The 16,389-nt window shown below is 37.2% G+C and overlaps 5 protein-coding genes across 16 annotated transcripts; 3 read left to right on the forward strand and 2 right to left on the reverse strand.

The window, feature by feature from the left end:
• Positions 1-90: 90 nt before the first annotated feature.
• On the forward strand, positions 91-1,445 carry LOC115238720 (solute carrier family 35 member E3-like). Its single transcript, XM_029812766.1, has 5 exons — positions 91-582; positions 647-799; positions 875-957; positions 1,028-1,166; positions 1,237-1,445. The coding sequence occupies exons 1-5, from the start codon at positions 91-93 to the stop codon at positions 1,303-1,305; spliced, it is 936 nt and encodes a 311-aa protein (XP_029668626.1). The 3' UTR covers positions 1,306-1,445.
• Positions 1,446-2,296: 851 nt separating this feature from the next.
• On the forward strand, positions 2,297-4,638 carry LOC115238703 (ruvB-like 1). The gene is made up of 3 exons (XM_029812741.1): positions 2,297-2,568; positions 2,949-3,624; positions 3,775-4,638. The coding sequence occupies exons 1-3, from the start codon at positions 2,428-2,430 to the stop codon at positions 4,326-4,328; spliced, it is 1,371 nt and encodes a 456-aa protein (XP_029668601.1). The 5' UTR covers positions 2,297-2,427; the 3' UTR covers positions 4,329-4,638.
• A 186-nt stretch (positions 4,639-4,824) lies between these two features.
• On the forward strand, positions 4,825-9,966 carry LOC115238660 (glycine dehydrogenase (decarboxylating), mitochondrial). The gene is made up of 10 exons (XM_029812659.1): positions 4,825-5,292; positions 5,373-5,451; positions 5,959-6,094; positions 6,177-6,567; positions 6,757-7,277; positions 7,357-7,639; positions 7,713-8,362; positions 8,441-8,904; positions 9,007-9,152; positions 9,224-9,966. Exons 1-10 carry the CDS (start codon positions 5,089-5,091, stop codon positions 9,332-9,334), a joined length of 2,985 nt encoding a protein of 994 aa, XP_029668519.1. The 5' UTR covers positions 4,825-5,088; the 3' UTR covers positions 9,335-9,966.
• On the reverse strand, positions 9,417-12,609 carry LOC115238661 (HMG box-containing protein 4). 12 transcript variants are annotated; one of them, XM_029812669.1, is made up of 6 exons: positions 12,456-12,555; positions 11,769-11,920; positions 11,137-11,690; positions 11,004-11,079; positions 10,734-10,919; positions 9,417-10,476 (listed from the first exon to the last, which is right to left on the reverse strand). In XM_029812669.1, exons 2-6 carry the CDS (start codon positions 11,779-11,781, stop codon positions 10,067-10,069), a joined length of 1,239 nt encoding a protein of 412 aa, XP_029668529.1. In that variant the 5' UTR covers positions 11,782-11,920; positions 12,456-12,555; the 3' UTR covers positions 9,417-10,066. The 12 variants fall into 12 exon arrangements, with proteins under 12 accessions (XP_029668529.1, XP_029668524.1, XP_029668527.1 ...); XM_029812664.1 differs by having other exon boundaries at positions 11,137-11,696; XM_029812667.1 differs by having other exon boundaries at positions 11,137-11,696; positions 11,769-11,908; positions 12,456-12,544.
• Positions 12,610-14,915: 2,306 nt separating this feature from the next.
• LOC115238663 (U3 small nucleolar ribonucleoprotein protein IMP4) lies at positions 14,916-16,114 on the reverse strand. The gene has a single exon (XM_029812673.1). It carries the CDS (start codon positions 16,015-16,017, stop codon positions 15,103-15,105), a length of 915 nt encoding a protein of 304 aa, XP_029668533.1. The 5' UTR covers positions 16,018-16,114; the 3' UTR covers positions 14,916-15,102.
• Between the last annotated feature and the right edge of the window lie 275 nt (positions 16,115-16,389).

Consider the following 16,389-nt stretch of genomic DNA (forward strand, 5'->3'; position numbering starts at 1 on the left):
AGACATAACCTGAAACATTAAACATCACAGTCCATTACCTATCGAAAATATTGGTTTGAAAAAACGAACAGTAACATATGAGATCGTAAAATGAACAAGAAGGTGGTCATTGCATTTTATCTGCTGCTAAACGTAATCTTCTCGATCGTAATTGTACTGTTGAACAAATGGCTCTATATTCACACCCGCTTTCCGAACATCACGCTGTCCATGATACACTTCGTTATGACGTTTGTCGGCTTGATAATTTGCGAAAAGATGAACGTCTTTTGCGTCAAGGATATTGACATCAAGGAGATGGTGTTAATCGCCATGACATTTTGCGGATTCGTCGTTCTGACGAACCTGAGCTTGGCTCACAACACGGTCGGGACCTATCAGGTGGCGAAAATGTTAACGACACCCTGCGTGATAGTAATGCAAATGATATTTTATAGAAAGCATTTTAGCACGCTTGTTAAATTAACGTTGATACCGATTACACTAGGAGTAGTGATCAATTTTTATTACGATATACGATTCAATGTTGTTGGAACCATTTATGCGACGCTTGGAGTACTTGTGACATCCCTGTATCAAGTGGTACGTTATGATTGTTTCTCAATTTTCAATAAATATCAAAATTTACATATACATTTTCTTGCAGATGATAAACAGAAAGCAGAGAGAATTTCAGATGGATCCGATGCAATTGTTATTTTATCAAGCACCATTATCCACTGTTATGCTTTTGATTGTTATTCCAATCTTGGAGCCAGTTGGGCAAACATTCACACATAATTGGTCACTATTGGATATAGTATGTTTCTGACAATTTTTTTTAATCAAGATTGTTCTCGTCGACTAAATTATCTTATTTTTATATCATTTACAGGTCATGGTGATCTTATCAGGTGTGGTTGCATTTTTTGTGAATTTGACTTCCTACTGGATCATAGGAAAGACTTCACCTTTAACGTATCCTTATGTAAAATTATTACAAGAAATTTATCAACTTGTGTATTACACGCTTTAACAAAATATTCAGATATAATATGGTTGGACATTCCAAATTCTGCCTCCTTTTGTTGGGAGGTTCATTACTTTTCCATGAAACATTGGAGATAAATCAAGTCATTGGTATAACTTTGACATTAGTGGGAATTATATTATACGCTCATGTCAAAGTATGCTCAACTTTTATGCAACGCTTCTCTATATGTTAGTAGTTTGTATTTAATACATTTCTCTTTCCAGATGAAAGACAACCAAACTGTAGTGCCAGAATTTAAAATCAAAGAAACAAAACCTTTGCATAAGGTATGATTCGGTTTCGGGGAAGATAATTGACAGCCGAAGAAACAAAAAATCTGGAATTGAAAGAAATTTATCATGGTACTTAATAACACATAAATTTTGTAAATTTAAAGTCTATATTACAATAAAGTTTATTTATTACTCCCGAATTTATTCCACAGCCTTCTAATTTTAATTAAGATATATGTAATATTCCAAAAAAGTGCTTACTTAATTCTAATATATATAAAATTAAATTTCAAGTAAAAGATTTCAAGTTTTAGTTTTATTTCTGTAATGTTAATCAATTTTGCTTAAAGAAATCTAAAAATGGATAAAAGGAACTTTAAATATATCACGATTAAAATTAATATCAGAGAGGAGTCGAATCATGGATATAAGAAATATAAATTGTTCGATAAAATATAAAAGAGAGAGCATAAAAAATACATTAAAATTTATACGAGAAAAGGATGTTCAGCAAAATGGGTCGCCGTCGCACCTTGGGCTGAGATAGTTGAACTGTATTGAAATTAGCGGCAACTTCAAAGTAAGATTACGATTTATCGTTAGCTTTTTCCCAGGTGCATCGGACCCGAGAGCAGACCCCTTGAAATGCCTTTATATACGAAACCTGGCTGCGCATGGCGTTATCGAGAAACTATTCGTCCCATGAGACATCTAGTTTCCGAAAAATGTATCAATTGCTAGACGCGGATTTCTCAGACAGCTTTCACGAATGTATTGTGTGTAATCGATATTATTCGTCTCGTTGTAAATGTACTTTTTACGGTATACGAATGTATTTCTCTTATTTGAATTTATTCCTTGATTTTATTAGAAGATGACGAGAAATACATTTGCAAGGCCGAGAATGAACGAATCAATAAATTCCACGAGCTTGAGCTTTGGAAGATGGCGCGTAATGTGAGCAAAGCTCTGCGTTTGATTTCCACCAATGGCGAATCGCGTTGCTGTAACAACAGTAGTGAGGGAGAGAAAGAGAAAGAGAGAGAGAGAGAGAGAGAGAGAGAGAGAGAGAGAGAACGAGAGAGTTACGCATTATCAATCAAACAGGAGTAGCTAGCAACGTGCTCGTTCTCTTGGTGTTTCATTTTCTCAGATTCTTTTTGTTGTATAAAACATAACGTGATGAAGATCGAGGAGGTGAAGAGCACTGCGAAGACTCAAAGGATCTCCGCACACACGCATATCAAGGGATTGGGACTTGACGAGAAAGGCACAGCTATCCAAAATGCGGCCGGTCTCGTCGGTCAAGAAATGGCGCGAGAGGTTAGTATTTTCTCAGAGAGATAGTATTGCTCTAATAGCGTTTTCGAATGAATTGATCCGGGTTTTAAATCAACCCGGATCAATTAATCACTATTTTACTATGAATTCAAGTCTTATTGGCAGAGACAATGCAATGACGTCATTAATCGCTCTCAGAGGGATTAAACCTGCTATATTCGAAAACGCTATGAGAATTGCATTATATTACATGTATGTCGGTTTGTTTTCTTGGTATAAACAAAAGTAACATTGTATTTATGTAAAATCTGCTTTTCCAAATCTTGCTGTTTTACATCTTTTCCTTTTGTACACTAATGATAGAAGAGATGGTGTATGCGATAAAAATTATTAAATATAGTCTTGTCACCTTGTTTTTACAGGCGGCAGGCATTGTTGTCGATATGATAAAATCTAAGAGAATGGCGGGACGCGCCGTGTTGTTGGCTGGTCCACCGGGCACAGGCAAGACTGCGATAGCTCTTGCCATTGCTCAAGAACTTGGTAACAAGGTGCCTTTCTGTCCTATGGTGGGTTCAGAAGTTTATAGTTCCGAAATCAAGAAAACAGAGGTCCTCATGGAGAATTTCAGAAGGGCCATTGGTTTGAGAATCAAAGAAACAAAGGAAGTATACGAGGGTGAAGTCACAGAGTTGACACCTGTGGAAACAGAGAATCCTATGGGTGGTTATGGTAAAACTGTATCACACGTGGTCCTCGGACTGAAGACTTCTAAAGGCACAAAACAGTTAAAGCTGGATCCCTCCATATACGAGTCTCTGCAGAAAGAGAAAGTAGAAACTGGCGATGTAATTTATATCGAAGCCAATAGTGGTGCGGTAAAGAGGCAAGGTCGGAGTGATAATTTTGCTACAGAGTTCGATTTGGAAGCAGAAGAATATGTTCCCTTACCGAAAGGTGATGTACATAAAAAGAAGGAAGTTATTCAAGATGTAACGTTGCATGATTTAGATGTAGCCAATGCCAAGCCACAAGGAGGACAGGATATAATGTCCATGATGGGGCAATTAATGAAACCTAAAAAAACCGAAATTACAGGTAAAATAAGACATTATATTATTTATATATCTAATATTTTCTAGCAAATTACTTATGTATTATAGATTTTTTTTAATTTAATATATGTACTAATATTTGAGAATAGACATGTGTATATATTATATTATATATACAAATTATATTTTATAGATAAATTGCGGAAAGAAATAAACAAGGTAGTAAACAAGTATATCGATCAAGGCATCGCCGAATTAGTACCAGGAGTATTGTTCATAGACGAGGTCCACATGCTAGACATAGAAACGTTTACTTACCTGCATCGCGCGCTGGAGAGCGCTATAGCGCCGATCGTTATTTTCGCCACAAATCGTGGCCGTTGCGTGATTCGGGGAACCGAAGACATCGTCTCTCCACACGGCATACCTCTGGACCTATTGGACCGTCTGCTCATCATCAAGACTCTTCCATATTCTAGGCAAGAGATTGAGCAGATAGTGAAGCTGAGAGCTATAACAGAAGGACTGCAAATCGAGGACGAATCTCTGTCCGCTCTCGGTGAACTCGGTACGAAAACGACTCTGCGATATGTAGTGCAACTTCTAACACCCGCGGCTTTGACTGCAAAAATCAATGAAAGAACCAGCATCAAGAAAGAGGATGTTGAGGAAGTCAATACACTTTTCTTGGATGCTAAATCATCTGCTAAGATACTCACGCAAAATCAAGATAAGTTTATGAAATAAAGACTAGTCTTACAATAGTTTTCCAAATGTATTTTAAATTTACTTTCCTGCATCCAACACTGTTTTAAACCAAAATTGGAAAATAATTTGATAAATTCTAAAATATTTATCGTTTAGGTTTTAATTTTTTCAATTCCTCAATCGTATTTGTATTCTGAATAGAGTAACAACAGATTTAAGTGTATATAGTAATGTTAAATGTATTACCGTTGTATAATGAAGCAACCTTACCTGTAACATTTTTTCTGGATTGATATATTTTACATACAAATGTTTTTGTATATCAAAGATATAAATAAAAATAGTTCTTGTAAAATATATATATCTATATATTATAAAAATATATCTCTTTTTATATTATATTGCAATATTTTTTATTAATTATTATAATCAAGTTGATAAAAATTATTGCTATACGAAACCTTGTGTGTTGCACAATATTTGTAAAATAGGAGCAAAAACAAAGTTTGGAAAAAAACATCTATTTAATAGAAGAACTCTATATTAGATTGGACATTAAGAGATATAATTGCGAAAATAATTTTTCAATATTGTACAAGCCAAGGTTAAAGTTCAAGCTGTGTAATCAAGAATTGTGACATACGATATCGATATACTGTGTGACTGTACGATATCAATATACTGAGTATAAAATCTCCGTCAAGTTCATAACTTCTTAGTTTTGTGAAGATCCTCGAGTAGTATATACGTGCGGTATTTATCGCTAACGTTTTTCTACGCGGTCTCTTAAAACGTTACAATGCAGCACACTTTAAAAGTGACACGATACTCGAGACTTCTAAATAAACATAATATCATAGCTCAACATGCGCGTGGATTGCGATTGAGCAATTTGCAAAACAATCTCGATAAATTACTCCCGTCAAAAGAGGAATTTCAAGCAAGGCATATCGGACCTAGAGAACACGAGCAAATAGAAATGTTGCGATTAATTGGATTTAAGGTAACATACACTTATTAAATTTTTTTATTAATGAGAAAAAGATACTTGTAATTAATTTCATTTGCAACTCGATATTGCAGAGTCTTGATGAATTAACGGAAGCGGCAGTACCAGTTAAAATTCTTCGCAAGGGAGATTTAAATCTCGATAAGCCAGTTAGTGAGTAATGTGTTCTTAATTGGTACATCTAATTTAGATTTTATTAAAACACAATTAGAAATTCCTCTCATATTAATTTGGAGTGAAATGATGGATTTTTGTTTCTTGTTTGCAAAGTTATAAACAGTAATTTACAAAAGAATGGACAAATAATATATAAACAGTATTTTTTTCCTTGCAAGACAATCGTCATTCTGTAGAAACGTGACAAGTCACGAGACTTTACGGTTCGACTTGACCTAAAATTGATAACCTCCGATCTGTCTATCGTTATCTTATAGGTCATAGGTCAATCTCGTGTGTCCGTCTCGTATTCACGTGATCTCAAATAGAATTAAGTTTATGTCGTTGCATAGATTTAATCGTATTGTTTATCGTATAAAACTCTAATTATATATTATTTACGTTGAAATATGTTCTATATGATTTCTGTTGAAATAATATACAATTAGAGTTTAGAATTATTGTGTGGAATATAAAAGTAATACAAATTAATTAATTCTGTAGCCGAATATGATCTGATGAAGAAGGTCACCAAAATTTCGGAAAAAAACGACGTATGGCGCTCTTATATAGGTATGGGGTACCATAATTGCTGTGTGCCACACACAATCATGCGTAACATCTTCGAAAATCCAGGATGGTAAATCGTGCTAGAACAAAACCGATAAACATAAAATATGTGTAGGAAAATGTATAAAGAATGCTATTGTATCTTATCTCAGGACGACGCAGTACACTCCTTATCAGCCAGAGATCTCGCAAGGACGACTGGAAAGCTTATTGAATTACCAAACCATGATATGCGACTTCACGGGGATGGAAGTGGCGAACGCCTCCCTCTTGGACGAAGGAACGGCAGCAGCGGAAGCTTTGTCGCTTGCGTGCAGACATAATAAGAGAAGAAAGTTGTTTCTCTCCGACCAATTACATCCGCAGACTATCAGTGTGATAGCAACGCGCGCTGCGTCCCTAGGTTTAACGTTGGAAGTCGGAGACGTGTTCAAAGTAGATACCAGCGGGAAGGATATCGCCGGCATTCTCGTGCAATATCCCGACACGACTGGCTGTATACACGATTTCAACAGCGTTGTCAAAAAGGCGCACGCTAACGGGGTAATAATTATTATAAAAAACTATGATATATACAGAGGAACAAACATGTTCGCCTCATAAATATTTTTTATGTAAGAAAGACAGTTTTTTTTTCGTAACTTTTATAGAAAAATAGTATCTCGTTCACAAATATATTATACGAATGTGATCGTCGTATATCGCAGTTTAACGATATGCATTACGTTTCAGACACTCGTCTGCGCGGCTACTGACTTACTGGCATTAGCTGTACTTCAACCACCGAGTGAATTCGGCGTCGACGTATGCGTGGGCACGAGTCAACGTTTCGGAGTACCTCTAGGATACGGCGGTCCTCATGCCGCATTCTTTGCGTGTCGACATAAACTGGTGCGATTAATGCCCGGTCGAATGATAGGCGTTACAAAAGACTTTGACGGACGGGAAGCTTATCGGTTGGCCCTCCAAACACGCGAGCAACACATCAGACGGGACAAAGCCACCAGCAATATCTGTACCGCACAAGCGTTGCTAGCCAACATGTCCGCAATGTATGCCGTGTATCACGGTCCTCAGGGAATACGTGACATCGCGAGCAGAGTGCACAATTTGACCTTGGCCTTGGCGAGAGGTTTGGAAGTAGCTGGAAATAGGATAAACAACATGTACTTTTTTGATACTATTAAAGTATCACCAAAAATTTCTGCGCAGAAGATAAAAGAGAATGCGAGCAAAGCTGAAATAAATTTAAGGTTTGTGTACTCTCCTCTTAATAGACGCGGAATAACAATTAATAATTTTGTCGATAAAATTATGAACGAAAATTTGCAGATATTACAGTGACGGTACCATTGGATTAGCCCTCGATGAAACTACAACGATAGAGGACGTGAATGATCTTTATAATGTATTTTCGGTGAATACTACAGTTGAAGACGTTATCAAAAACGAAGACTTTCTCGCGAGAAGTTTGGATAAGTCAGATTTCCATCGTACTATTCCGTACTTGCAACATCCTGTCTTCAATAGCTATCATTCCGAGACAAGAATAGTCAGATACATGAAATCTCTGGAAAATAAGGATGTGTCTCTTGTACATAGTATGATTCCATTGGTAAGCGGCTTCAATTTTACAAAAATGTGTTCTGGTATAGTTTAACGTTAATTAACATCAATATTTATATCAGGGTTCTTGCACGATGAAACTGAATTCAACGACGGAGATGATGCCGTGTAGTTTGAAAGGTCTCACGGATATGCATCCCTTTGCTCCTTTCGAGCAGGCTAAAGGATATCAACAATTGTTCGCCGAATTGGAGCGTGATTTGTGCGCAATCACCGGTTATGATAGTATCAGTTTCCAGCCGAACAGCGGGGCACAGGGTGAATACGCGGGTTTGAGAGCTATACAATGTTACCACGAATCCAAGGGCGAAAAGCACCGGCAAGTATGTTTAATTCCGGTATCCGCACACGGCACGAATCCTGCGTCCGCCCAAATGGCGGGTATGCAGGTGGAGCCAATTTTCGTGCGTAAGGACGGCTCCGTCGACATGGCGCACCTAACGGAGATGATCGACAAGCATCGAGAGACGTTGTCGTGCCTGATGATCACGTATCCATCGACAAACGGAGTATTCGAGGAGACAATCGGCGATATATGTAATTTGGTACATATTGCCGGCGGGCAGGTTTACTTGGACGGCGCCAATATGAATGCTCAAGTCGGTTTATGTCGACCCGGTGATTATGGCAGCGACGTTTCACATCTCAACTTGCACAAGACGTTCTGTATTCCTCACGGAGGTGGTGGACCCGGCATGGGTCCTATCGGAGTGTAAGTAACATTCATTTTCATCTTGAAAAGAAAGAGTTTTGTGTCAAATTATACATATGTATATAATTTAACTTACAGAAAGCGACATCTCATACCTTTTCTGCCAAATCATCCGGTAATAAATTGTTCTGGTAACGGCAATGGTGATATAAAGAGTTTTGGCACTGTGTCGGCCGCGCCTTTTGGATCGTCTGCCATTTTACCAATATCGTGGGCTTACATCAAGATGATGGGCCCGAAAGGCTTGCGTAAAGCTACGCAAGTCGCCATTCTCAATGCTAATTACATGAGCAAGAGACTGGAAAAGTACTACAACACGTTGTACAAGGGTGAAACCGGACTGATTGCACATGAATTCATTCTGGACATAAGGGATTTGAAGAAAACCGCTAACGTCGAGGCGGTTGATATTGCGAAGAGATTGATGGATTATGGTTTTCACGCACCAACTATGAGTTGGCCTGTAGCTGGCACCTTAATGATCGAACCGACTGAATCCGAGGATAAGACTGAGTTAGATAGATTTTGCGATTCTCTAATCTGTAAGTTTTATAAAAACTTTTTGAATGTTATGCTTAAAACAACATAAAATTAGACATTAATATTTCTGTCGCTTTTATTCACGTTGACATTTCTTTTGATAGCTATAAGAAAAGAGATTGCAGATATTGAGGAAGGAAAATTAGATATTGAACAAAATCCTTTAAAGATGGCACCTCACACGCAAGAACAAGTAATAGCAACCAAATGGAATCGAGCATATTCGCGAGAGTTAGCAGCTTTTCCCGCTGTAAGTATCTCTTAAATATTTTATCTAGTCGAACATACAACAATTATAGAATTTTATCTGTCTTTTTCTAGCCATTCGTGAAAGGAAGTAACAAGATTTGGCCAAGCATAGGAAGGATAGACGATATATATGGTGATAAAAATCTATTTTGTACATGTCCGCCTATTTTACCAGAACAATAGAGTTGTACCATATTATTTTTATATATATCACATGTACAGTTAGTTATAATAGAACTATTTAAATATTTAAATAAAACGAAAGTTTTTATATATTCAATATAAAAATTCAAGTAGAAAATGGCTAATAAGAGTCACGCGCAATAAGGAGGCACACAACTAAACTATGTAAAAATCTTTAATTCCAATACACGTTTCGATCCTTTGAATCATCTTTAACAAATTCATGTGTCTTGACCTTCAGTTTTCATTATCACCAGCTTTCGTCTTTAGTAAAAGATGAAATTCGGATTAATTTCGTTATCTCTTAATAGCTGGAACTGATAGATTTACATGAATTTATCATTTGGAACATTCAGTGAAATTAAAGATTTTTACATAATTTAGTTGCATCTACTTATTGTGTTTAGTTCTTATTAGCCCACTTCCTACTTGAAATTGTATATTTACATATTTATTATAATTTTTATACAATATATTATTTATATAGAAAACACAATGCTATTTTACACCTGCAAATGATATATTATTTATATAAAACATAATGTGCTATTTTTTTATATCTGTAGATAAGAAAATACGACAATCTGTGTCAAAAATTCAAACTTTTAGCAAATAAATGACATATATCTCCATTTTTGTTTTCATGCTCAACCTACTCATTTTTATCTAACTTGATACACATATTTACACAATTACTGATAATGGTTATTCTTTAAATATTTTGTACATGTATTATAGACCAGGCATAAGATAAGCGATGTTATCGAGCATCGAGGAAAGTGTCTCTGGTTTAGCTCCGTTAGTTTCTGGCAATTGTTGCGTTAAACAAATTAATGGACCTAAGGCACAGAGCAATGAATCCAATAGAACCGAAAGACTGCCAGAGACAGCTATTTGTCCATCGTGCTCCTTCAAACGTTCCCCAATGATCGTTAAGCTTTCGCCAAGCAGTTTGAGATGAGCCGCAACATCAATCGGCTGTGTTCCAATCACCTTGTACATTCCCGTACCTATTACCGGTTCATTGACCAGATCTTTACCGGTGCGATTTGACGGCGGTGAGATTGGAATATTCCCGACAACAGACGGCACACCGAGTTGGATAGTTTTTTTGGTAGTAGTCTTCGTTTCTTTCCCATTACCTGAAATACAATGCATAGGAGAATAATTTATTAATGTTGTACTGCTCACATTTAAACAAAGCGCATGCACGCTAGAAAAAAAAAGAAAAAAAAAAGGACTACAAAGAAGATTATAAAGGATGAATATATATTTGGTTCAATAAATATTTTTGGCTAATGCACATGCACATAAAGAAGACAAAGATACATAAACTACTGCATAACATGACACACAAATCGTACACTGCTTATATACACAAGGAACTAAACAAACCCACCAATTTTATTAATGAATTTTTTTCGCGAGGCGGGTGGTGGCATTTTCCAGATAGGCTCATCTTTACTCGCTGGTAAAGTATGAGGTTTTGCTGCTAGGCGTTTTGCGCGTCTGCGCCAATTATATTTTTCCAGATGTGGTACTGTAGCCCACAGCTCTCCTAATCGCTTAGAAATTGCCGCAAAATCTACAAAAAGCAACAATCAATAAACAACATCAAAGTTGCATGCGTTTGTAATTGTATGAAAAAGAATAAATGTAGCTTAAATACCCATATAAGGAGATTGCTCTAACAGTTCTTGTCTAATTTTCTTTGCCCATAGCATGTAAGCGGTAAATCTCGTCTTCTAAAAATATCAAAAGATTAAGGCCATTCTATGGTATCGCTCTTTATAAGTACGTACCCCTTTGTCTTTACGCTGTGCCTTCGTTTTTCCTATAATTTTCCCATCCTTAATAATCAACTTTTTCTTACATTTTTCAAGCATGTATAAACTATTTGCTTGCGATGGTGTTTCCTGACCTGATGGTGGCTCTAGTTTTCTAAATCCCGTTTCTCTATCATCTATCATAAGGGGATCTACTTCATTGTCACTTCCAGAGTCCATGCTGTATCTCTCATCCTCATTTATCCCAGAGGGATCGTCAGATTCTGAACCCGATGATTGTATCTCATTATCAGACAGGGATTCCACCTTGATCCTTTGTTGCACATGATTGGAGCCTGAATTTTTTCTTTGTCGCCCAACAATTTGGTGGGACTGGCTAGATTGGGTGGGCAATATTTGTTGTTGCTGCTGTTGTTGTACTTCATACTGATCCAAGAGTTGCTGAGTTTGTAACTGTTGCGCCTTCTGTCGTTTGAGTTTATTTTCCGTGAGATCATCAGGAGACTCAAAGTCAACGAGCTTAGAAGATTTCTTCCTTACTCGGCCACTGCGAGAGATACCCGTGACTTCTAGATCTGAAAGATAAAGCAGACTGCACCTTGCCAAACAAAGGAAAGGGTCTAATATACTTTGCAATAGCTAACTACCAGGCTTAAACATCTATAGAGTCAGGATAGAGGCACAGTATAGAAACACTACTTTTATGCAGGCTACGATGTATCAGCTACTAAAGGCATAGGCAGCCAGTTGCGGTACAACTTGGAGATTTCTTTTTGTCTTGGAAATTCTGTATTATTTTCTTATGAAAGACAATTTTATTCAATTATTCAAACATTTCATAGGGAATAATAACGACCAGATGAATAAATTTGAAAATATAATAAAAATATTTCTACATTTCTGGTCCAGTGCATTTACTCTTGACACAACTTCGTATATTGAGTAAACAAATCGTGAGAAAGTTTAAGCAATGTACGAAGAAATGTATATTATAGTTTAAAGAGATCATAGAGACACGAGGAAAAGACTTGACGCGAGATTAGCTCGATTTCGAAGTTTTCAAATTCCAATGACGCAGTACACGAATATTTCGTGTACGGCGCCAGTTAGTGCGGCGATTATTCACTGCGCGCCGCCAAAACGTATCTACATAACACCTCACATACATACACATATAACGCACCAAGTCGCAACCGAATATTGCCGGAGAGAGAAACTCCGAGATTTTCTACCAACGCGCGTATATTCATGCGATTCACCGCAAGCGATACCAGCCGAGCAAGCAAAAACCAATTATCCGATGCAGACGCGTGAAACGAGAAACCGATCCTCACCGTCGCTCTTCTGCGTGCGTGGTTTCGACGGTCCGTACATATCCATAGCGTCCCTCCGCCACCGTGATGCCTGAACGCGGGCGCTGCGCCGTGGCGTACTGTCGTCGGATTTCGCGGGCTCACGAATGTTCATATTCATGACGCTACTTTCAATCGCGCCGCCAATTTCGAATCAACGTTTTCTACGAGCGCTTACGAGTACGAAAAGAATCGTCGATTCCTCGCCCGCACGTCGCGGTAAAATTTACGAAATTACCTTTATTTATTTACGATGTATTTTCGAAAACAATTGCTACGCACGAGACGTGTGTTCGCGCCCGAGATGTGCGCCGGCGCAGCGCGCGACATTTTGAATAATACGCCGCACGCGCCAATTCCGAGACGCGAGATTCACTTCAGGCGGCAGTTTCACACTCGGTGCTCGTCTTTATATAAATAGTACGAAACCTCTCCCGCGCGAAATTGTGGGGATTGTTAGAAAGATTTTTGCGGAAAAAATAAGATCGCTTACATCTGTGGCTGCGGATGCAGTGACTGCTTTAATAGGTATGCGTGATTAAAAATTTTTATTTCATATTTCTCGCTATTTCTAACTATTAAGGAAACCTCTTTCTCCTTCATTCGCCAATCAATTCGAATCGTGAAACATTTCAGATAGGACGCAGCCGAGTTTTATACAGGTGGAAATATGAAAATTATCAAGAATCGAAAAAGAAATCATTACGAAAAGAATAGAATTAGATCGAGATTTTGTTTGTCATATTCAGGTACAGTAGTGATTGCTAATGAGTATGTGATAATATTATTATCAAGATGTGGCGTATTTTTCAAATAACTAGTAACTAAGATAAACGCCCCCTTTTTCTCCCAACAAAATTGAACGGCGCGACAAACTTCAAGTGAGACGCGACAGTTTCTTTAACGGTTCGCGGAAACTCTTCTCGTGCGTCGCAAATCGTGCGAAATATCAGGAATCGGGGAAGAAAGGACAGTAATTTTTCCGAAAAGAGTAGAATTAGATCGAGATTTTGTTTGCCGTATCAAAGTGCAGTGACTGCTAATGAGTATGTGATAATATTTTTCGTCTCAAAATCGGGAATTTTTTTAATAACCTTCAACTAAGATAAACGCCCCCTTTTTCTCCCAACAAAATTGAACGGCGCGACAAACTTCAAGTGAGACGCGACAGTTTCTTTAACGGTTCGCGGAAACTTCTCGCGCGTCGCGAATCGTGTAAATTATCAAGAATCGGGGAAGAAAGGACAGTAATTTTTCCGAAAAGAGTAGAATTAGATCGAGATTTTGTTTGCCGTATCAAAGTGCAGTGACTGCTAATGAGTATGTGATAATATTTTTCGTCTCAAAATCGGGAATTTTTTTAATAACCTTCAACTAAGATAAACGCTCCCTTTATTCTCCCGACGAAATCGAATGGGGCGCGACAAACTTCAAGTGAGACGCGATAGTTTCTTTAACGGTTCGCGGAAACTTCTCTCGCGCGTCGCGAATCGTGTAAATTATCAAGAATCGGGGGAAAAAAAGAGAGGAATCATTGTGAAGAGGATAACATTGGATCAAAGTCTTCGTTTGCCGTATCGAAGCGCAGTGGCTGCTGATGGGTAAGTGACAAAATTATTGATTCATAATCGCGTAATTTTGTAACCCCTTCAATCATAAAAAATTAGCCACCCCATCACCTATAAATTCGAATCGCGCGACTTCTTCAGGCGGATCGCCGAAGTTTCTAAAGTTTTTTTACCGACTCGCAGTACAAAGTTTTTCTCGCGCGTCGTGAAATAAAATTATCAAGAATCAAAAAAAAATCTTTGCGGAAAGAATAACATTGAATCGAGATCTTTGTTTGCCATATCAATATAAAACGATTGTCAATAGGTATGTGAGAAAAGTATAACTATCTTGTAATCCAGTTCTTTTTAACTTGCAATTATAAAGATAATTATTTTTTCATAAATCTTTAATTAATTATTTTATATTGTTGGCTAATTTGTATATTTAGAGTCAAGTTTATATTTGAATAGCATGTTATATAATTATAAAATGTATGCAATATATTTATCATTATACATTTTGCATAATATATACTCGTGTATGTACACATTTAGATTTTATATATGAAATTATTATCAAAAAGAGTATTAAACAATTAATACCGTGACAAATATAGTTGACGCTAATTGTAGTCGAATAATATTTTCTATATCAAGATTACATGAAAAAAAGAGAGAGACTATTAATATGTGAACAGACATAAAATATAAACCCAATGTATTATAATTCTGATATAAAATTTTTGCTTCTATCATTTGAAAAGCAAAAAGCAATTTTGTCACGCTTCTTTACATATATGGCCAATAATTTATATTATCGACGCATGTTTTTCACTATAGCATTTATATATAAATCCTCAAATAATATTGAAATACTTTGAAACTTTGATATGTCATTTATGATTATTTTATATTCATTATGTGTGTGTGCTATTTTTATACTTTTTTACACTCTAAATGAGAATATTTGATAGTACTATATGTACAAGAAAGCATTTCTATTACACATATAAAAATATTAATTTAGTATTATTAAAATCTGTCACAACTAAACAATTGCTTATATTAATACAATTAAATTAAATGCTATCTTCTTGCTCCCAACCATCTGCGTCGGATAGAAATCTCCTTTTATGACTTGTATTCATGTAGGGCCTCAAAGCCCATTCTGTGTCAGCCGATGATTCAGTGTCTAAGGTTCCCAATTTGATCTCGTATAGCTTCATCTGAAAACGTGGTCCAACTTCTGTCATTTCAATATCCTTTCCATGTAACTTTTTGTACGTATGATGGCGGAAACATATATAATCATCGTGATTAGCGAAACTGATCACTCTCTTGCTATCTTCCTTCGGTACAGGAAACAAATACTTTAGAATGTTCATCACTCTCGCTCCTAGTTTAGTTTTAAAATTGTGAAATATTAGATGTGGATATTGCTCTGACATTGTGCCAATATCAGGTATATCGTGTCGCATTATGACACCAGACAGTGTAAAGTAGGCCGTTGGCCCATACGGCAGATGGGAAATCACCAGGGTATCAGGAATGAAATCCGTGACGTCATTGGCACGGCAGGCATGAATCAGTTGCTTCATCTCGTAATTACCGCGATTCATTCGCTGCGAATTGGGAAATATCAGACGCAGCTCTTTGGCGAACATCTTGAGCCGGGAGCTCGGATCGCGGGACGTCGTGATGACGATCTTCGGGTCCTCCACGCCGGCCCAGCGATACTCGTCGTCCTCGTGGTTGGCCACGGCACCGCCGCCCATCTCCGTGCCCATGGCCATTGCCATCTGCGGTCCGGCATCCTCCCATTCGATCTTTCTCTGCACGTGCAACGCGCTTTTCCTCAGATCCGGGTGAATCGGTACATTCTCCTCCAAGCTATGCTTCAGCTTCTCCTTCTTCTCTTGAATACCTTTCACCTTATCTTGCACGGATTTTCTGTAGAGATATTCTCTACGCAATCGTGCCTGCCTTCGCAACATTTTTGTCGTTTAAGATGCTCACTTGCAGGTTATGTCAGGTTATGTTTACGATGCCACTGACACCACGTGTTTAGCGACACGCAACGATACGCACCATTTGTAGTTGGAATAGATTGTTATAAATGTGCAATTAAATTCAGTTGCCCTTTTTCACGCTTTTTATCGTTAAAATAGGATAGATGTGTATACGTAAGCGTTGGAAGTAGAAAAGACAAGGAACAAAGGAAAAAATTAAATATAGTTGAAACTAATAAATTTAAAATACATGCTAATCGAATTTTATTGATTATACAAAATTATATAATTAATCAGTTTATATCTCATAATAATAGTAATTTTCAGATATTTCTTTATTTATTTAATGTTTAATTT

Source organism: Formica exsecta, unplaced genomic scaffold, assembly GCF_003651465.1.
Source record: "Formica exsecta isolate Colony F162 unplaced genomic scaffold, ASM365146v1 scaffold353, whole genome shotgun sequence".
Taxonomy (NCBI): domain Eukaryota; kingdom Metazoa; phylum Arthropoda; class Insecta; order Hymenoptera; family Formicidae; genus Formica; species Formica exsecta.